Source organism: Schistocerca nitens, chromosome 3, assembly GCF_023898315.1.
Source record: "Schistocerca nitens isolate TAMUIC-IGC-003100 chromosome 3, iqSchNite1.1, whole genome shotgun sequence".
NCBI classification, from domain to species: domain Eukaryota; kingdom Metazoa; phylum Arthropoda; class Insecta; order Orthoptera; family Acrididae; genus Schistocerca; species Schistocerca nitens.
In genome coordinates, this window is record NC_064616.1 from 866508317 (window position 1) to 866531600 (window position 23284).

Genomic DNA, 23284 nt, shown 5'->3' on the forward strand with positions numbered 1-23284 from the left:
GGATAGAATCAGTGAAGTTCAGTGGCAGGAGGTACACAACTTCTTCTCAGCTGAATATAGGGTTATAAATACAGAATCAAATACGGGTAATGCAGGAGTAGGTTTAATAATGAATTAAAAAATAGGAACACAGATAAGCTACTATGAACAGCATAGTGAATACATTATGTAACCAAGATAGACACGAAGGACCGCACCCACCACAGTGTTACAAGTTTATATGCCAACTAGTCCTGCAGATGATGAAGAGATTGAAGAAATTTATGATGAGATAAAAGAAATTATTCAGATAGTAAAGGGAGACGAAAATTTAATAGTGATGGGGTGGACTGGAATGCAATAGTATGAAAAGAAAGAGAAGGAAAAACAGTAGGTGAAAATGTACTGGCAGAAAGAGAAAGCTGGTAGAACTTTGCACAGAGAGTAATTTAATCATCACTAACACTTGGTTTAAAAATAATGAAAGAAGGTACACATGGAAAAGATCTGGAGACACGAGAAACTTTCCGACTAATTATGTAATTGTAAGACAGATATTTTGGAACCAGGTTCTTTATTGTAAGACATTTCTAGGGGCAGATGTGGAGTCTGACCATAATTTATTGGTTATGGACTGTAGATTAAAACTGAAGAAATTTCAAAGAGATATAAAATTGAGGATAAACTGAAAGACCCAGAGGTTGTTATGAGTTTCAGAGGGAGCATTAGGCAATGATTGATAAGAACAGGGGAAAGGAATACAGTATAAAATGAATGAATGGCTTTGAAAAATGAAATAGTGAAGACAACATAGGATCAAACAAGTACAAAGACAAGGTCTAGGAGAAATCCTTGGATAACAAAGGAGATATTCAGTTTAACTGGTGAAAGGAGAAAACATAAAAATGCAGTAAATGAAACAGGCAAAAGGGAATACAAACATCTAAAAAATGAGATTGACAGGAAGAGCAATATGGCCAAGCAGGAATAGCTAGAGGACAAATGTAAGGATTTAGGGATTTAGAAGCATATATCACTAGCAATAGCAACATTAACTTGAGAAAATATAAACAGATGTAGGAATATCAAGAGCTCAGATGGAAAACCAGTCCTAAGCAAAGGAAGGAATGTGAAAGGTGGAAGGAGTGTATAGAGGGTCCATACAAGGGAGAAGTACTTCAGGGCAATGTTATAGAAATGGAAGAGGATGTAGATGAAGACCAGATGGGAGATGCAATACTGCGGGAAGAATTTGACAGAGCAATGAAAGACCTAAGTCGAAACAAAGTCCTGGGAGTAGATGACATTCCACGAGAAATACTCATAGTCTTGGGAGAGCCAGCGATGACAAAACTCCTGCATCTGGTGTGCAAGATGTATGACACAAGTGAAATACCCTCACACTTCAAGATGATTATAATAATTCAAATTCCAAAGAAAGCAAGTGCCAACAGGTGTAAATATGACCAAAATATCAGTTGCAAAATACTAACATGTCGACCTCGGGGAGGACCAGTTTGGATTCTGGAGAAATATTGGAACACATGAGGCAATACTGACCCTATAACTTCTTTTTGAAGCTAGGTTGAGGAAAGGGAAACTTACATTTATTGCATTTGTAGTCTTAAAGAATGCTTTAGACAATGTTGACTGGAATACTTTCTTTTAAATTCTGAAGGCAGCAGGAGTAAAATACAGGGAGCATAAGGCTATTTACAACTTATACAGAAATCAGATAGCAGTTGCAAGAGTTGAGGGACAGGAAAGGGAAGCTGTGATTGAGAAGGGGGTGTGGCAGTTTTGTAATCTATCACCAATTTTATTCAATCTGTATTTTGAGCAAGCAGTAAAAGAAACCAAAGAAAAATATGTAGTAGGAATTAAATTCCACAGAGAAGAGAGAAAAACTTTGAGGTTTGCCAATGAGAATTTAATTGCTATTTGGGCAGCAAAATAACTGATGGTGGCCAAAGTGGAGAGCATATAAAATGTAGACTGGCAATGGCTAGAAAAGCATTTCTGAAGAAGAGTAGTTTGTTAACGTCGAATATAGATTTAAGTGTCAGGTAGCCTTTTCTGAAAGTATTTGTATCGAGTGTAGCTATGTACAGAAGTGAAACATGGACAATAAACAGTTTAGACAAGAAGAGAACAGAAGCTTTTGAAATGTGGTGCTACAGAAGAATGCTGAAGATTAGATGGGTACATCACGTAACTAATGAGGAGGTACTGAATAGAATTGGAGAGAAAAGAAATTTGTGACACAACCTCATTAGAAGAAGGGGTCAGTTGATAAGGACACATTCTGAGACATCAAGCGATCAGTCGATCACCAATTTAGTACTGGAGAAAAAAGTGTGAGGGTGGGGTAGAGGGGAGGGGGTGTGGAGGGGTGAAAATTGGTCTCCCTCTACAAGAGATGAATACAGTAAGCAGATTCACAAGGACGTAGGTTGCAGTAGTTATTGGGGGATGATGAGGCTAGCACAGGACAGAGTATCATGGAGAATGGCATGAAACCAGTCTTCGGACTGAAGACCACAATGTAACACACAAATATGACGATGTCTGAAAATAAACATAATTTGCAGGTGAATGGTGAAAATCTCTTGGCCTGGCAGTGAAAGGCTTTGTTATTAAGTCTAATACACACTTCGCTTTTGATGTTATCATTTTTTATGGTTATGAAACTGTCCACTACTTTTTCTGTGAGTACATTCCATCTGTCAAGTACAATTCTGAAAGGTCTGTAAAATATCCATCTACAGCAGCTGTACTCAATTCAGTGGACTCAAAACATTTTCCAGACAGAAATTTCATTAAATGTGGGAATATGAGGTCAGAGCGTGGCAGATCTGATGACCAGGATTAATCTTCCAACTATTTGTAGTTCAAACCTCTCAGCTTTTCCATTGTCCAAGCACCTTTATGAGTAGCAGTGTTGTCCCAACAGCTGTTATTTTCTGTAATGTAATCCAGTCCTCTTCTGAGGTATTTTATCCAGTTGATACAGAAAACTTGCACAGTATTCACAAGTTTTTTTAGTCTTTGTATAAAGTCTGAAGAATTCCCATTGCATCTCAAGAAAAAAAAAATCTTGCCCTAAATTGTTCTGGCAGATAAAATAAGACTTCTTTTTTTAACACAGGGCTACTAATTTCCACCACCACAATTTTGTTTTTGCAATTGTCTTCGGTCAGCTTTCAACAAATGTGGCATTGATCTTCCATAAAGCTTTCTTGCTGTTAATTCTTCCTGTAGAATGCGCAGTACTCTTTCTTAGTATATGCCCGTAATGATAGCAGTTCCATACACGTTTTAACTGACCATCATCCAATACCACATTATGCACTTCCTCAGTGTTTCACTTCTGGGGTGTCCTTTATGTGGATATTTTCAAGATAAGTATACCCATATTTGAATTCAGCAACACACTGTTTTCAATGGGAAGTGATAGACTACTTATAAATTTTCATCTACCTCAACTGAATTTATGGTTGTGATAAAACTTCAAAACAAGAAATTTTATGTTGACACAGTATTCCAGTTTATTCATTTGAACAAAACAAAATTACTTTAAAATGCCTTATAAATAAAACTTTTCTGCAGATCAGTTGGATGCTTGACTGATTTCCTTGATTATGTACCAATGTAACAAAAACAAAGCTGCATAAATGTGATCATCATCTATGTGCAGGACAGGGAATTTTCTCCTTTCCTTAACAGCTGTGGAAACTGGATATTGCATTTTTCACCACATGATTATTAAAATAATGGGGTTCTAATGTTTCACCTATGATCACACATTGAGGGTCCCAGAGATTCAAAAATGAAGGGAAAGATAGTTAGAGTGTAATGTTTGTTCATGTCTATATCATTAGAGAATGATTCCAAATTCAGTTGTAGATGTGTGGGAGACAAAAGTGACCAAACCTTATTTAAGGAACAGCCTCAGTGTTCACCTGAAAATATTCGGGGGAAACATCAAAGGTCACACATGGATCTGAACATTATCGCCTCCCAGATAATGTTAAAACACTGTGCAACTTTTTTCAGGGTCAAAATATGAATACATAAAGTAGATTCAGAAAGATGCTTAATAGGTTCATAAATAAGGTTTTGTAGTAAATTTAATTTTAGTTATGTGTAATGTAAACTCTAGCAGAGTGCTTTCTTCATTAGGATCAAATAGTGTTTCAGGAGCACAAGTGAACCTGAAAATCGGGATGGTATGACTTATGGCTGGAAATTGATTAGGAAATATAAGATCTGTGAGAAGACAAATGAAGTCTTTAGATGATCTCAAATACAGACTAAAATTTGAGAAAATGGATGTCTCTAGACATACACCAATTTTACAACTACTGTTTTTAGCAGTCATGACTATTAGTGTGCACGCCTGAGGCATACAACCACTTAACCAACTGTATACAGACGACAAATTCAGTATAAAGTCCCAGTTTGCCATATAGTTCTAATATCTTACAGTGTTTCATTAAATGCACACACTGCAGCAGAGTGAAAGTTCCATACCAGCCATCTGTAATAAAATCAGCAGTTCACTGCACTTAATTAGCAAACTATCAAAATTAGTCTCTGAACAAACATTAAAAACTGCTTATTATGGGACCATATTTACATATATTAATTATGGAATAGAGGTATGGGGATGTGCTGCTGATAGACACATGAACAGAATCCTAACACTGCAGAAAAGAGCAATCAGGACCATGCATCGACTAGGATACAGAGATTCGTGCAGGGAAACCTTTGTACAACATAAATATCTAACAGTATACTCTGTGTATCTGTACAAATTAATAACATTCTTTGTGAACCATAAAAATAATGAAGCTAAGTGCTCTGATGTGCATACCCATAACACAAGGCAAAAAGATTGCTTCTTCAGAAACAGAACTAAACTAAAGACAACAGATCATAGTCCTTGGATAAATGGCCAGATATGGTTTAACAAACTGCCAAGTGCTATAAGATGCCACAGAGGTAAAGTAGTCAAAAGAGAATTAAAATCATTCTTAACGCTCAAATGTTTGTACTCACTGAATGAATACTGATATTAAAATGTAGCTATTCTTAAATGTAGGCCTAACTCTTCTATCTATACGATGTACTACTCTGAGGTGATTGTAATATAGATTATTTTTGTAACAACATGCTGTAAATTCAGATACCTATACTATGTAACAACTGTATATTGCATTATGAAGTACTGTACCATATATTGCCAAGTGTGTCACCATTAAGTGGCTTCTTGTAAATGTGAATTGCAAATTCCTACTGTTTGTACAAAAATTGTATAAAAATGCTATGACATTTGCAAAAGTCACCAGTTGGTGACTATATGCAAAAGAGAGAGAGAGAGAGACAATAAATAAAAATAAAATAAAATCTATAGAAATAACATTGTTCACTACCACAGACATTGTCTGCATGAACACCAGGTGTCTGGTACACTTGGATGGTTGGGTCATCAAGGAGTCTTGCTCAATTATGAGTTTTCATAGTGAATGAGCATTCACTGCCACTTTATTTCTTCACAGTAATGGGAAATTCATTATAAGGGTGATGAAAGTGACACACACTAAATGCGTTCAAACTTTAACCTGTCAAATATTAAAATAAATAAATAAATAAATAAAATAAAAAAAAATAAAAATGGATCTTATCTACATGTAACTGTAATGATGTCAAAGAGTCATTTTACATTCACATTACCCATTCATATGTAAATATGACATTATATCACCTACATTTTTTTTTTCTTAAGTACTGTTGAGAGTTATTAATTCCTACCCATTACCTTTTACACTCTACAAAATTAGAAATTCTTATATAGAGTAGGAGTGGTTGTCAAGGAGAAACTTCATTCAGTTTGTTTTCAAATTTAACTTTGTTGTCTGTCAGAAATTTTGTAACATTAGGCCAGTGAACAAACATTTTGCTGGCAACACTGTGCACCACTTTTTGTTTTAAAGACGCCCTTAATATGGAGTAAAAAATGTCATTTTTTTCTTCTGGTACTGTAATTACATACATCATTGTTCCTTTTGAACTGCAGTGGATTATTTACAACACATTGCATGAGGGAATAAATATACTGTGAGGCAGCAGTCAAAATGCCTAACTCCTGAAACAAATGTCTACCAGATGATCACAGGAGAGCACCACATATTACTGTTACAGCATATTTTTGAGCAATGAACCCTATCTTTCCTAAAGATGAGTTACGCTAGGACAGTATCCCATATGACACTACTGAATGAAAGTATGAAAAATGTCAACTTACTGCAATAATTCATAGTGAAAATGTGGCTGAACTAAGTTGTTTTAGGAGTTTTTTTTCCAGTTTAAATTCTCATCAATAAGGACTACACTTGTCATTAGTGTAGTATTTCCAAATGTTCAGAACTAAATATGTAGCATCTTTTTTAAATTGAGAGAGACACCATTCACAGAAAACCATTCAATAATACTTTTAAGATCATCATTTACCACGTTTTCTTTTGCTGTATGTCTGTCTGGATTGATTACAGTACTAGTATCATCCACAAAAGAACTAATTCTGCTTGTTTTATATTAGGAACAATAGAAGACCTACGTTTGAGTCTTGTGGGACCCTATAAAAGATTTCTCTCAACAGAAAAATGTCCCCTGCTGACAGTAGTTGAATTGACATCTTGGGTTGTCGGGTGTTCTGCCGGATATCAGCGAATGGGTGCAGAAAATTCCTCTATAAAGCCATTTACTTTCTAACAAGAACAAACAGATGTTTACTGTCAATGCTGGGCATCACATTACACACTGAAACGCCAAAGAAAATGCACCTGACAAGTCTTAGGTTGGACACCCCGTATATATGGTAAATGTTTTCCTAATAGCATTTGAAGCTCATTTAGTTCTTATCCTTTTTTTCTAAAAGAACCTTATACAATAGTAGTATCATTATAAATGAGATGAGACATAAAAATTTTGTAGTGTAATTCAGTGTAAACAACAAAGCTTGCTACAGTTATTGTAAAGTGATTAGTGGGCTGGATATCGTAAGTCATTTAAGATCAGGAATGGACTATCTGATGATTCAGTTCTATTAGTTCAATTGAGTGGCCACCCAAGATGCAACGCTATGCTTTATAAATAGTGACTTGTGGACAGCCCAGGTTTTGACTGTGGAGCACCTGAGCAGACTCTGACCCTATCATAAAAATGTGCCCTATAAGCAAATACGGTGGATCAGCTGACTACTTTGTAGAAGCCACACCTCACACTATGAAGTGGATACAAGATCTGGACACCAATATGTAGCCAACAACTAGTCTTACAAGCTACATCATACTTTGCATTTGTTATGTGATACTTATTATGTCCTTTATGTTCTCTTATATGTGTTGCACACTTGTATTCTTGTTTATTATTGTAGTTTATATTTGTATATATACTGCTGTCATGTGCCCTATGATGATAAATTAAGGCCATGACTTAACGAGAATTTTGCCTCAGTTGGAGTTAAAGCACACCACTAAACACAAACCATAACTGAGCAGGATGGCACTGTAACAAACAGTTATATAATTTGGCAGAATTTGCTCAACAATACATTTCAGTGTTCGGCAGCCCAAAAATGAGTCACAGATAACATACTCATAACATTACATAAAGTTGATAACGGAAATATCTGGAGCACACCTGATGAAGGCATGAAACCTCTCAACCTAAACACATTTTAGTTTTTTAGAAATGTGGCCCAAACATTTTAATGTAAGAAACAAACATATTGTTACAATTTTCTTCTGGAAGTTACAGTCTGGAGAAGCATTACTACAGTACTAGGAAACTGTGGGTGGAATACAATGGAGTCAGGAAAAACAATCCTTTAGCATATAGAGGAGGCATTGAATATGCATATGAATAGAAACTGGAAAATCATATTACCTGACAAGGTGAACATGATTCCAGCATATTACAACAAGTGGATTGGTGCCATTACTCAAGCAAGTAACAACTGTAGTGGCTGCTACGTTACTACACAAACAAAAATGGACCTAATTTCTTTACTTTATTGTTGCTCATGACAATGTCTTTGCATTTTGAAGAAAAACTCTGAAAGTGGTTTCCCCCCCCCCCCCCCCCCCAACATTTGATATGCGAACCATGAGTGACTCGGCGGACATCAATATGGAACTGAATTCTTGCCATACCTGTCCCAGCATGGCATTGTAGACTGTGGCAGTTGCTTCCCATATTCTCTCCTGGAGCTCTGCTACATCATGTGGTAGAGGCAGTACATACACCAGATCTTTAATGTGTCCCCACAGAAAGAAGTCACATGGAGTGAGATCTGGTGATTGGGGAGGCCATTTCATAAAACTGCTGTCCTCTTGTGTAGCATGGCTGAGCCATCGCCTTGTTTGCGACTACCGCTGACTATTAGCAAATTACCAAACTATGCTGTGGCAGTATACACGAAAAAAAAAAAGAAAAAAAAATTAAGGTTTCTCTTCAAAATGACATATGTATGATATCTGTACAGTGTTTGTTTCTTGCGCAATAAATAATTGAAAGTGTTCCCAGACTTCATGTACATACTGTATTCTTCCTCCTTATACATAACATTAAACAAAAATCGTATAGACAACAATGTGCCATTTCATTTTCTGCCTTGCCGCTGGTTTTAAAGAAAACAGGAACGTTGTATCTATTGCTTATTGGCTCATGATTAGAATAATACTATAAATGTGATGTTCAGTCGTTTTGATCAAATTACTGTCATTTTAATTTGTATGTTTTTGCATTGTGCATAGTTTTAAACTCTTATGTTTCTTTTCTGTACATAATTTCTTCTCCTTCATATTTCACTCTTTGTAATGGACAATAAGTGAATCTAGTCTGTGGCAATAATATGTAAGGTCCACTCATACCTGGATGGGTTAAAAACACTGAAGGAAGTCAAGTGGATACCCCTTCAGTAGTAATACTATACTCAGCAAAAAACTATGGTGATCAAACCAACATTTGGGTGGATGCCTTGTTTTCTATCACAATATTTCACATCCTGATGTGTGAATAGACTAGCAGCATAATTGTTTGAACATGTTTTGTTCCTTTTGTAATATAAATTATTGTGTTCTGGTACACAAGTATTTTATCCCTAAATCTCCTGTACTTATAGTGATTACTGATGTTTAGGACTTACATATTAAATTAAAAAAATAAAAATAAATTATCCAGTTCATAAATATGTTTCTTTTTTAATAACTTAAGTATGCAATATAGTCATTTATATTTTAATCCAACATAACAAGAATTTAATACATATATAATATGCAAAATATCATTCAACATTATAGGTAACGATTCTCTACCATGTCATCAGTTATCATTAGAGAATGAGAGAGAGACCTACAGCACAATTTGTACCTTCTGTCTTACACATGTACATGGAATGGTGAGTTATCAATGAGATTCACATCATAATTTTTAGCATGAAATAATACTTGTAAAATTAACTAGGCTGCTTCTTGCTTTGAAAGCTCTACGGTACATCAATGTTGGTCATTTCCTTGGTGTGTTTGTGTGTAAAATTGCACTTGAGAGAGAGACTCATGTTCCTCACCTGCCAAATAAAGAAAATGCCCACAATCAGTTATACAAAAATTATTCATTTATTTATAAATAAACAATACTGTTGATATGGTAAAAATATAGCTACACTTTCATAAAGATTCATCTGAAATGACAATATTATTACTATTTATTCAAAGTATTCAATAATTAACTATCTAAAGTAGTATCACATTGCCTGATTGTGTGTCTATGTTAAAGGACTCCTATGGATTGATAAATAAAGCAAACAAATATAAGTACAATACTATCAATACATCTCTCTCTTCAGCACACTTTAATTCTTCTCCATACACAATACAACACACAATATTTATCTAAATCTTACGTTGGTTTCAATATATTATGAAAAAAATCAGAGAAACAGCAATAACTTGTAAAGTTATTAAGTTAAGTCTAGCTTGAGTACTTTATTGCCATGGCAGCATTATGTAAATCTGCCACAAGCAAAATAGTGGCAATGCAATCCACTTGTAACCACCGGTACAAAGGTGAGCAAATGGTTACACATTCATCTTTTTTTCACTCATAGACTGTGGTAACCATTTCTAAGTGCATGCTCAACATCCAGAAGGATTAGCCAAGAACTGAAAAGTGCGCATATTATGAGTATTACCTGATATCTGCTTAAAATAATAAGACAATGTTCCCACTCACTCTGTGGTTTGCCCTTGGTGAAACCACCAGAAGAGTGACATGTACTGGGCCCAAAAGGCTTCATGATTGTAGTTGTGTGAGAGTGTGAAACTGTGACTCTATAGGTTTTCTGAAATTGAAATGGCACCCTTGGTGCTTATGTACAGTCGTATGATGGTAAAATAAGTGGAGATTTTCATCTTACTAGTCAGCAACATTTGAACACAACAAGCTTCTCTCATGGAAAAATATCTTCAACAGCAAACAATTCAGGACACAGAGTGGTTAGTTCAATTTCCTGACTTGCATCTAGTAGAGAATGTATGAGTCACTCTCAGGAAGTGTGTTACTGCTGAGAGTTCTCCTCCCCTGACGTCAGCCATGCTGAAGTTAAATTTGCAGGCTGGCATCTACTTCCTGTGGAGATTACATAAACAACCATAAATAGTATTACACATTATTATATGAGCTTTACTGTGTTCAGGGGGTTTGCACTAAGTACTGGCACTACTTGTGCTATACCAAATGGATTCATCCACATACGTTTCAAATGTATTCCAGATTTGAAGATAAACTATATATTGTGTGTGTCATAAACAAACTTGCTGGATACATTTCATTACATTTGATACCGGTATATAATTATGCTAGAAACTTCTGTTCCATAGACAACAAAGAGTAGAAGATAACCTTGGTTCTCTTACACATCATGCAAGTAATGCACGGTTATCGGTTTGCTATCACATTTTCATTTTTGAATTACTGCTTATTCATAATTGTAACATATTGTTTCCATTGCTACAGTGTATTCCAGCAGATGGAATTATATTATTCCAAAACCAGTTGTAAACAATAAAATAGTTTTGGTTCAACTGTTGTGGTTTTCCTCATCTTTGAAAATAAGTATGTTAGTAATTATTTTTGTGATCTTTCCTTAATTTGTGGAAACAGTTTATGATAGAATAATAAGGAGGCCAGAAAACAGAGGCAATATAATAGCTAGGAACACACTACAATCCCATGGTATCCCAACACACTAAATAATGGAACTCCATAACAGAAGGACTGGAGTGAAAACTTACAATGGTCAGTTCAGTTCCAATGTACAATATTTTGGCCCTGTCATATTGCTTATTATTTCCAGAATTCATAAGATCATCAGAATAGTCATACCAAAATATGAGAACATTTACTCTGTAGTTATGGAATTAGAAAATGACTTGCTCAATAGATGGCATGATCCATCTTTAGCCCAAGGGATGGCCTGGATATTTGTTTCTTATTACAGCCCATAAAAACATTGCACTATTAAAAACAACATGCTCCATACAAACAGCCTCCTCAAATAAACAAAAAAAGTGCATTATGTAATTATATAATTCTATACACACATCTCTGGTTACTGTTAGTTTGAAAAGAATGGCAAACCACAAACTACACAAGTCCTTAGTGAACAATTAGATGATTGTGTGTTTGCTGTTAACATCATTAAATGTGTTACTGTCACTTTAATTTTTCTGGATTTTTCAGACTATCATTTAGATTAGAATGACTCACAGAATAATTCACTCATAAAAAGTAAACTGATATCTGAAACAAATTAATTTATCAAGAACCTGTTGGTCAACTCAACTCCTCTTACCAGGTGCCTTTAATGTATTATAATATTTAGTGTTGACTTTATGTATGGGACCTGTATTTTTTCTACATTTTTAATTATGAATGATATTATATATTAAATAGGGTAAATCATAAATTTCTTTCCAGGGTCATTACAAGAACAAGGAATCAAAATGTGGAAAATGAATCAGTGGCGAACAGATACTTCCCAAGCAATGACATCAAATTTACTAAGCACACCACATACTTTGCTTGCAATACAATTCCAGGATGTACTGCCACACTATTAGCTATTGCTTTCAGCAATGTTTGCTGCTTTGTTGTAAGGTTTGTAATGTTACACTTAGGATATTGAGGAGTAACTGTCAGGTGAAGTGGAACTACTTCCCCCATGTGGAGATGTTATGCTGCTAATAACTCTAATATATGTCACTTCCAGGTAAACTTAAAAGTAACATGACTGAGTGATTGGCTTGAGATCTGTACATGTCAAAAATTAACAACTATATGTTAATTATATGCCCATCAGTAGTAACACATACTCAGGTCAAATCATACATATCTGTTTACACAGAGAGAGTACATAAGATTATGCTAAATCAGTTGTAGCATATTTTAAATTTAAAATTAATAGAATTCAACTCAAAGATTATTAAATAAACACTACTATACGATCTACTGACAGAGAAACACACTTAAATTACATTGTTCATTTGTTACCAAGAACTGTAATCATAAGAGAAGCCAAAATCAGTCTATGTATTTTTTTTTACAGTATATGCTTGAAATCTGAGCATTAAATTGTAATAGAATAATAATATGAACACTCTTATTATTATGAATAATGATTCACAATAATGCCAAATCTTTCTAACTCTCGTGTGTTATTCTCACTGAGAGGAGGAAGGTGGAGAACACTTTTCTCCTTCCTTCTCCTGCACCCTCCCCCTCACAAATCCTTGTGTTTCTGTTGTTTTCCCTACAGCAGTTGTCCTCTTCCTCATGCAACATTTGTTTCTCAAATGTAACATTTCACCAAATGTGCTAATTTTAACTTTGTTTTATTGCAAATTCAAATCTCACTTACAGGTGATAATGGATGAAAAAATATCTCCCTAGTAAGTAAATGAAAATACAAAGCAATTCAAAACCATTTATGTAGAAGTATTCACAGTGCAACTACAATTATTTCAATGTTCACAAGCTTATATCTTTTAGGCACTTATTTCAAGAGGTAGGAATAACAACAATATTCTCACAGCACATTTGCCTTCGACAATACATTCCAGTTTGTAAGTTACAGGGAATGTGACAAATGAAACTTGTATCTCTCCCTTCAACAACAAGATGATGACATTCCAAGCCAAAGCCACGTGTTCGTGCGTGTGTGTGTGTGTGTGTGTGTGTGTGTGTGTGTGTGTGAGAGAGAGAGAGAGAGAGAGAGAGAGAGAGAGAGAGAGAGAGAGAGAAGAAGGAGGGGGAGCACAATTCAGGTTACAGCTAAAATCAAATCGGCAGTTAGCCACAGCCAAGTCTACATCTAAAACAAGTCACATCAGTGCATTACCCATTGGTAATATATAGTATGCAATGTTATTCTTTTGTATCAAAAACATTAAATACACATAATTCCTTCAGTCTGTCATTTCCAATACTCAGCAATCCATACATGTGTGTATCCGCTATTAAGTGAGTGGATATCTTTCATCATTCCATAGTTCAGATTCTAACCAGGATTTTCCACTATCATACTGAAATGGTCACATGTTTTCTTCAGCTACATTAAAATATTAGTTGTATTACTAAGCTCTCCAAACAAGCTCTGTTTTGCACAATCTTAAAAATTTGTGTACTTAGCATGCAAGCGTAATCATACATCCCTCCCAACCATAGAGTACGAACACCTTTATTCTACATTGGAACACATTACTTCTACAAAATATTTTATTCCTCTGGGTAGATTATCAATACAAAGTAGTTTCACTGCTACATACTGCTTTATTTCTGAGCCAAAATCGTAGTCAACAAAAGGAAGGAGTTGATAATTTTACCTTCAAGTATTTTAATGCCAAAATTCTTCCTTGATATGAAATGCTGAAAATGTATTTCATTTCTTAAGAGACTGTAGTTAGTACATTCACATACCTACACAGATCCCTACAGGTGTATATGTGTGAACTCTAAACACAATTCCCAAGTCAAACCAACCCGTACAGAGCAATGTTCTGTGCCATACAAGTTTTTGCGTTTATGCACGTTTGCCACTATGGCTTTTTATTTCAAACTGACGATGAGTGTGGAATGTTGTTATTGTGTGTGTCTACTACGAAAGCCATTACATATTAACATAACAGACATATATTTGTATACACCAACACAGGGTGATTAAAAGAGCAGAACAACTTGAAAATGGCACAGTACCAAAATCAGTCGCTTATGATATAAATGACACTCATTGTACAACAGCCAAGGTGGAAAATGGGATTGTCTTTCAATAAATTTGTTGCGACATCCAATTTTTTTCAAGAAAGAAAAAAAAAATTAATTCCCAAGTACTTTCTATGGTATGATGAATAGTTCTTGTCTAAATCAGAGGTTACCCAAAAACGCTTCTCTGTATAGCTTAAATGAATGAATGTATACAAAATATTATTTAAATGCATCAACAAGAACCCTATGAAAGAAAACTTTATAGTTCTTAATATGAGACAAGTTCTGTAAATGGCATACTATCATTTCATTGGCTACCTTATTTATCTCCATTATTCGAAAGTAATATGAAATAAATATTTAGTTAAGGTACTGACAGTACATACAACTTCAAGAACCTCCACCACACAATTCTCAATGATTTGTCATACTTACTATTGTACAGTTGTATACATGGAAGAATCCTGGAGATACTAAAAGGTATCAGATAGATTATATAATGGTAAGACAGAGATTTAGGAACCAGGTTTTAAATTGTAAGACATTTCCAGGGGCAGATGTGGACTCTGACCACAATCTATTGGTTATGAACTGTACATTAAAACTGAAGAAACTACAAAAAGGTGCTAATTTAAGGAGATGGGACCTGGATAAACTGACTAAACCAGAGGTTGTAGAGAGTTTCAGGGAGAGCATAAGAGAACAATTGACAGGAATGGGGGAAAGAAATACAGTAGAAGAAGAATGGGTAGCTCTGAGGGATGAAGTAGTGAAGGCAGCAGAGGATCAAGTAGGTAAAAAGACGAGGGCTAATAGAAATCCTTGGGTAACAGAAGAAATACTGAATTTAATTGATGAAAGGAGAAAATATAAAAATGCAGTAAATGAAGCAGGCAAAAAGGAATACAAATGTCTCAAAAATGAGATCGACAGGAAGTGCAAAATGGCTAAGCAGGGATGGCTAGAGGACGAATGTAAGGATGTAGAGGCTTATCTCACTAGGGAAAAGATAGATAATGCCTACAGGAAAATTAAAGTGACCTTTGGAGAGAAGAGAACCACTTGTAAGAATATCAAGAGCTCAGATGGAAACCCAGTACTAAGCAAAGAAGGGAAGGTAGAAAGGTGGAAGGAGTATATAGAGGGTTTATACAAGGGCGATGTACTTGAGGACAATATTATGGAAATGGAAGAGGATGTAGATGAAGACGAAATGGGACATAAGATACTACGTGAAGAGTTCGACAGAGCACTGAAAGACCTGAGTCGAAACAAGGCCCCAGGAGTAGACAACATTCCATTAGAACTACTGACAGCCTTGAGAGAGCCAGTCATGACAAAACTACCATCTGGTGAGCAAGATGTATGAGACAGGCGAAATACCCTCAGACTTCAAGAAGAATATAATAATTCCAATCCCAAAGAAAGCAGGTGTTGACAGATGTGAAAATTACCGAACTATCAGTTTAATAAGTCATAACTGCAAAATACTAACGCGAATTCTTTACAGACGAATGGAAAAACTGGTAGAAGTGGACCTTGGGGAAGATCAGTTTGGATTCCGTAGAAATGTTGGAACACGTGAGGCAATACTAACCTTACGACTTATCTTAGAAGAAAGATTAAGAAAAGGCAAACCTACGTTTCTAGCATTTGTAGAGTTAGAGAAAGCTTTTGACAATGTTAACTGGAATACTCTCTTTCAAATTCTGAAGGTGGCAGGGGTAAAATACAGCAAGCGAAAGGCTATTTACAATTTGTACAGAAACCAGATGGCAGTTATAAGAGTCGAGGGGTATGAAAGGGAAGCAGTGGTTGGGAAAGGAGTGAGACAGGGTTGTAGCCTCTCCCCGATGTTATTCAATCTGTATATTGAGCAAGCAGTAAAGGAAACAAAAGAAAAATTCGGAGTAGGTATTAAAATTCATGGAGAAGAAGTAAAAACTTTAAGGTTCGCCGATGACATTGTAATTCTGTCAGAGACAGCAAAGGACTTGGAAGAGCAGTTGAACGTAATGGACAGTGTCTTGAAAGGAGGATATAAGATGAACATCAACAAAAGCAAAATGAGGATAATGGAATGTAGTCAAATTAAATCGGGTGATGCTGAGGGAATTAGATTAGGAAATGAGACACTTAAAGTAGTAAAGGAGTTTTGCTATTTGGGGAGCAAAATAACTGATGATGGTCGAAGTAGAGAGGATGTAAAATGTAGACTGGCAATGGCAAGGAAATCGTTTCTGAAGAAGAGAAATTTGTTAACATCGAGTATAGATTTAAGTGTCAGGAAGTCGTTTCTGAAAGTATTTGTATGGAGTGTAGCCATGTATGGAAGTGAAACATGGACAATAACTAGTTTGGACAAGAAGAGAATAGAAGCTTTCGAAATGTGGTGCTACAGAAGAATGCTGAAGATAAGGTGGGTAGATCACGTAACTAATGAGGAGGTATTGAATAGGATTGGGGAGAAGAGAAGTTTGTGGCACAACTTGACTAGAAGAAGGGATCGGTTGGTAGGACATGTTTTGAGCCATCACGGGATCACAAATTTAGCATTGGAGGGCAGCGTGGAGGGTAAAAATCATAGAGGGAGACCAAGAGATGAATACACTAAGCAGATTCAGAAGGATGCAGGTTGCAGTAGGTACTGGGAGATGAAGAAGCTTGCACATGATAGAGTAGCATGGAGAGCTGCATCAAACCAGTCTCAGGACTGAAGACCACAACAACAACAACATTATTGTACATCCTCGGAACTGCTTAGTTTCACCTAAAATCAAGATATACAGCTTTCTAAATGAATGTCATGTCATCATAGTCATTAAAGTAGGTCAAAGACAACAATAACAAATCAATATTCCATTAAAATCAATTTACAAGCAATTACTTTCATAGTGTTGGTGCCCTTGCTTTCAATTACGAAGTGCTTTCAGAAAAAGTGATTTATCTATTTTAGATTGTTAAGCCTATTTACTTTCAGGAATATGGATTTAGGAGGAAAAAAAAAAACAATTGTAATGAACACAGCACTACTGAAGATGTGTAAAATATAATGAAAGAATTCTGAAGCAGTGCCGATAGCCTAACAGGCATATTTCTCATGAAGGGGTTATAATATTTTGCTTTTATAAAAGAAGCCAAAAGTTTCAAATGCCAAAAATTATTTGATACATACACATCACGATCAAGCATAGTATTTTTCTGCCCTCTCCTGGCTCTATGGCCATTTGGTTCCTTCTGCTGTGAAGACTAAGTCCAGGTTTTAATGGCTTAATTATCACAAGATTATTATAACAGCTGTGACTAGCCTCCCAAGGTTCTCATTCACAGGGATGGGGGTTCACTTTGTCCAGCCATTCTGATGTGAGTTTTCTATTGCTTCCCTACATCATTTCAGGCAAAAGTCAGAATGGTTTCTAAATCAAGACCACGGCCGACCACCTGTCCTATTCTTATATAGCAAACGTAAGTATTCTGTGTATATCTATAGTCTGAACTATCGATTTTTATTGTACTATCTTGACAATTCCTATATCATTGTGAGATGATATTTGAATGAAATAAATTAATAAATACATAAACAAATAATTATATTTGTGCATTTAATCTGCACAGGTCCTCAGTTGCTACAACACTGATCTTTCAACAGTCAAAAGCAATTTCAATTGAATTCACACACATTTCATGTGCATGTGATCCACAACTGAACTAACTGAATATAGTATCCAACACTTCTGGCAATTACAAATATTTGGTCATAATTTCACAAAATTACAACATACTGATCTCTGACTATTTAACTCAGTTAATCACTGAAAGCAAGGGGAAACTACAGCCATAATTTTTCCCGAGGGCATGCAGCTTTGCTGTATCGTTAAATGATGATGGCGTCCTCTTGGGTAAAATATTCTGGAGGTAAAATAGTCCCCCATTCGGATCTTCGGGCGGGGACTACTCAAGAGGACGTTGTTATCAGGAAAAAGAAAACTGGCGTTCTACGGATCGGAGCGTGGAATGTCAGATCCATTAATCGAGCAGGTAGGTTAGAAAATTTAAAAAGGGAAATGGATAGGTTAAAGTCAGATATAGTGGGAATTAGTGAAGTTCAGTGGCAGGAGGAACAAGACTTCTGGTCAGGTGGCTATAGGGTTATAAACACAAAATCAAATAGGGGTAATGCATGAGTAGGTTTAAAAATGAATAGGAAAATAGGAATGCGGGTAAGCTACTACAAACAGCATAGTGAAGGCATTATTGTGGCCAAGATAGACACGAAGCCCACACCTACTACAGTAGTACAAATTTATATGCCAACTAGCTCTGCAGATGACGAAGAAATTGAAGGAATTTATGATGAAATAAAAGAAATTATTCAGATAGTGAAGGGAGACGAAAATTTAATAGTCATGGGTGACTGGAATTCATCAGTAGAGAAGGGAGAGAAGGGAACGTAGTAGGTGAATATGGATTGGGGGTAAGAAATGAAAGAGGAAGCCGCCTGGTAGAATTTTGCACAGAGCACAACTTAATCATAGCTAACACTTGGTTCAAGAATCATAAAAGAAGGTTGTATACATGGAAGAAGCCTGGAATACTGACAGGTTTCAGATAGATTGTACAATGGTAAGACAGAGATTTAGGAACCAGGTTTTAAATTGTAAGACATTTCCAGGGGCAGATGTGGACTCTGGCCACAATCTATTGGTTATGAACTGTGGATTAAAACTGAAGAAACTACAAAAGAGGTGGGAATTTAAGGAGATGGGACCTGGATAAACTGACTCAACCAGAGGTTGTACAGAGTTTCAGGGAGAGCATAAGGGAACAACTGACAAGAATGGGGGAAAGAAATACAGTAGAAGAAGAATGGGTAGCTTTGAGGGCTGAAGTAGTGAAGGCAGCAGACGATCAAGTAGGTAAAAAGACGAAGGCTACTAGTAACCCTTGGGTAACAGAAGAAATATTGAATTTAATTGATGAAAGGAGAAAATATAAAAATGCAGTAAATGAAGAAAGCAGAAAGGAATACAAACGTCTCAAAAATGAGATCGACAGGAAGTGCAAAATGGCTAAGAAGAGATGGCTAGAGGACAAATGTAAGGATGTAGAGGCTTATCTCACTAGTGGTAAGATAGATACTGCCTATAGGAAAATTAGAGAGACCTTTGGAGAAAAGAGAACCACTTGTATGAATATCAAGAGCTCAGATGGAAACCCAGTTCCAAGCAAAGAAGGGAAAGCAGAAAGGTGGAAGGAGTATATAGAGGGTTTATACAAGGGCGATGGAAATGGAAGAGGATGTAGATGAAGACGAAATGGGAGATATGATATTGCGTGAAGAGTTTGACAGAGCACTGAAAGACCTAAGTCGAAACAAGGCCCCAGGAGTAGACAACATTCCATTAGAACTACTGACAGCCTTGGGAGAGCCAGTCCTGACAAAACTCTACCATCTGGTGAGCAAGATGTATGAGACAAGCAAAATACCCTCAGACTTCAAGAAGAATATAATAATTCCAATCCCAAAGAAAGCAGGTGTTGGCAGATGTGAAAATTACCGAACTATCAGTTTAATAAGACATAGCTGCAAAATACTAACGCGAATTCTTTACAGACGAATGGAAAAACTAGTAGAAGCCGACCTCAGGGAAGATCAGTTTGGATTCCGTAGAAATATTGGAACACGTGAGGCAATACTGACCCTACGACTTATCTTAGAAGCTAGATTAAGGAAAGGCAAACCTATGTTTCTAGCATTTGTAGACTTGGAGAAAGCTTTTGACAATGTTGACTGGAATACTCTCTTTCAAATTCTGAAGGTGGCAGGGGTAAAATACAGGGAGCGAAAAGCTTTTTACAATTTGTACAGAAACCAGATGGCAGTTATAAGAGTCGAGGGGTATGAAAGGGAAGCAGTGGTTGGGAAAGGAGTGAGACAGGGTTGTAGCCTCTCCCCGATGTTATTCAATCTGTATATTGAGCAAGCAGTAAAGGAAACAAAAGAAAAATTCGGAGTAGGTATTAAAATCCATGGAGAAGAAATAAAAACTTTGAGGTTTGCCGATGACATTGTAATTCTGTCAGAGACAGCAAAGGACTTGCAAGAGCAGTTGAACAGAATGGATAGTGTCTTGAAAGGAGGATATAAGATGATCATCAACAAAAGCAAAACGAGGATAATGGAATGTAGTCAAATTAAGTCATGTGATGCTGAGGGAATTAGATTAGGAAATGAGACACTTAAAGTAGTAAAGGAGTTTTGCTATTTGGGGAGCAAAATAACTGATGATGGTCGACGTAGAGAGGACGTAAAATGTAGACTGGGAATGGCACGGAAAGCATTTCTGAAGAAGAGAAATTTGTTAACATCGAGTATAGATTTAAGTGTCAGGAAGTCGTTTCTGAAAGTCTTTGTATGGAGTGTAACGATGTATGGAAGTGAAACATGGACGATAAATAGTTTGGACAAGAAGAGAATAGAAGCTTTCGAAATGTGGTGCTACAGAAGAATGCTGAAGATAAGGTGGGTAGATCACGTAACTAATGAGGAGGTATTGAATAGGATTGGGGAGAAGAGAAGTTTGTGGCACAACTTGACTAGAAGAAGGGATCGGTTGGTAGGACATGTTCTGAGGCATCAAGGGATCACCGATTTAGTACTGGAGGGCAGTGTGGAGGTTAAAAATCATAGAGGGAGACCATGAAATGAATACACTAAGCAGATTCAGAAGGATGTAGGTTGCAGTAGGTACTGGGAGATGATGAAACTTGCACAGGATAGAGTAGCATGGAGAGCTGCATCAAACCAGTCTCAGGACTGAAGACAACAACAACAACAACAACAACAACAACAACAATCACTGAAGCTATCTAATCATTTTACACACAATAATAATCATGTTTAAAAACACTGTGAACCCTTCAATGTGTGTTTAAATATTTCATTCAACCAAAAAAATGGCTCTTTATTTTAACCAAATTGTTTTTGCACCTTGGACCAAGCTTCTGATAATTGTCCCACAAAAAGTAGTTGATTCACAATTCTGTCATGATAAATTTAGTAGTAGTAGTAGTAGTAGTAGTAGTAGTAGTAGTAGCAGTAGTATGGTGGTCATTTTTAAATATGTAACAAGAGAGAATCACTGGGAATAAAACAATGAGTAGGAAAAACAACCAAATATGTACAGCAGGACATGATCTTAAACTGATTCATTTGCATTATGTCACTCAGTTTTTGGATTATGCCTTATTTTCATCTTCTGATCTCTCAAAATTTTTGTAATTACAGCCTGGTTTACTAGACATGGCATGAGAACTGCTTAGTAATGTTACAGACATGACATAAAAACTGTCTGTAAATTTTTGTCATCACTTTTTGGTCATTTCCATGTAAAGTCACAACCTTAATTTGTTAACCTTCCAGCTGCAAGTGATATGGACTTGCACATTCAGCTCTCTTCAGACAATTTTGTGGGGCTAGTGATTATCATGTCAGATGTAATTTCTGCTCTCTTTGCATGTCAGAAGTTGCAGTTTTCCTATCAAATACTTTCTCTATTGTTCTGGAACATCACAGGCTGCTATTTTTCCATCACATCTTTTTCTGTTGCTCTGGAACACTGGAAGTCACTATATTCCCGTCTGAAACACTGGGAGATGCGTTTTTCATGTTCTCCAGTCTCACTCACATACTTACATCTAGACCTTCTCGTGGCAGCAATAATGTATCCAAATTCCTGAGCTTGTGTAAGGAACCCCACTTTTTTTGTTTAAAAAAAAGGATATACAATGCTCAGAAAATTTATCAACGAGTAATAAACTTACATGATAAAAACAGAATAACTGCTTTTATGATGTTGAACATGATATTTGCATTTCCCACATTATTTATGACTGGCAATCAAACAAAAACCGAATACGTGTCACAATGGGACCATGGAATGATTCCATTCAAAACTAATCACCACAAGCATCAAAGGCATTTATCTCACTGGGAGACTAGATGATCACTTTCTGTTTCGTACAATACAGTCGGTTGCTGATGGATCCACAACAGCATCCACACTTGCACTTCCTTGTCCAACTGAAGCCGACATCCATGCACGTGTTTCTTGAGGTCGCCAAAGATGTGAAAATCACACGGCCAAGGCCAGGCTGTATGGAGGATGTTGCAGTGCTTCCCAGCCAAATCATGAAGTGTAGCCTCTGTTTGATTGTTAGTGTGCAGGTGGCATTATTGTACAACAGGATGATTCAGTCCGGTACCATTCAAGAGCATTTTGACTTGATGGCATGTCGCAGTTTCTGCAAATTGTCTTTATAGCACTGCGCATTGACTGTGGTTTCATGGTTGAGGAACTTGACAAGCAGAGAGCCCCTGCAATCAAAGGAGGTCATCATGATCTTACCAGAACTTGTGTGAACACCTTTGGATTTATTCTGCAGGGATATGTGGAACTTTTCCACTGTTGGCTTTGCCAATTGCCATTGACTCAAAATAGTGGCACCACGTTTTGACACCTGACAATATAGGACAGAAATGCATGCATTTACTTGTGGTACCACAGCAGATGACTCAGAATTGACACCATTCTGACCATCTTTTGTCCCTCTGTCATGTGATGTGGCACCCACTGCACATAAATTTACCAGTAAAGCAAATGGTCTTTGATGGGGGCAGGCATGAAGCCATTGCTAAGGCTGACCCGCACAAGAATTTCACACTCCATGATTCATCACTGTCCCGGGATAAGACCACCAATTTGCCCCATTACATTAGGGTAATGGCTCAACAGATCTGTCCCGGGTGCAGATCGTCTTACAGTGATGTGCGCCTTTTCCAGAATCCCTTCTGCCAGTTGTACCCACACACCAGAGACAAGCATGGTTCATTGCACACAACGGACATGCAGTGATGAATTTTGCTTACTCCAGCACCCTCAGCCACCAGAAAACGAGCCACACTTCTCTACTCTTCTTC

The 23284-nt window shown here is 36.5% G+C and overlaps 2 protein-coding genes across 3 annotated transcripts in view; one reads left to right on the forward strand and one right to left on the reverse strand.

The window, feature by feature from the left end:
• LOC126248903 (transcription factor 15-like) overlaps positions 1 to 12644 on the forward strand; it is a 78683-nt gene extending 66039 nt beyond the window's left edge. Inside the window, exons 3-4 of the mRNA XM_049950378.1 lie at positions 9345 to 9442; positions 12022 to 12644. Coding sequence (XP_049806335.1) covers positions 9345 to 9442; positions 12022 to 12060 — 137 coding nt within the window. The 3' untranslated portion in view covers positions 12061 to 12644. The remainder of the gene's footprint in view (positions 1 to 9344; positions 9443 to 12021) is intronic.
• LOC126248902 (syndetin) overlaps positions 9246 to 23284 on the reverse strand; it is a 171987-nt gene continuing 157948 nt past the window's right edge. For both annotated transcript variants that reach the window (XM_049950376.1, XM_049950375.1), the window contains exon 19: positions 9246 to 9610. The gene's annotated coding sequence lies outside the window, so the exon portion shown is untranslated. The remainder of the gene's footprint in view (positions 9611 to 23284) is intronic.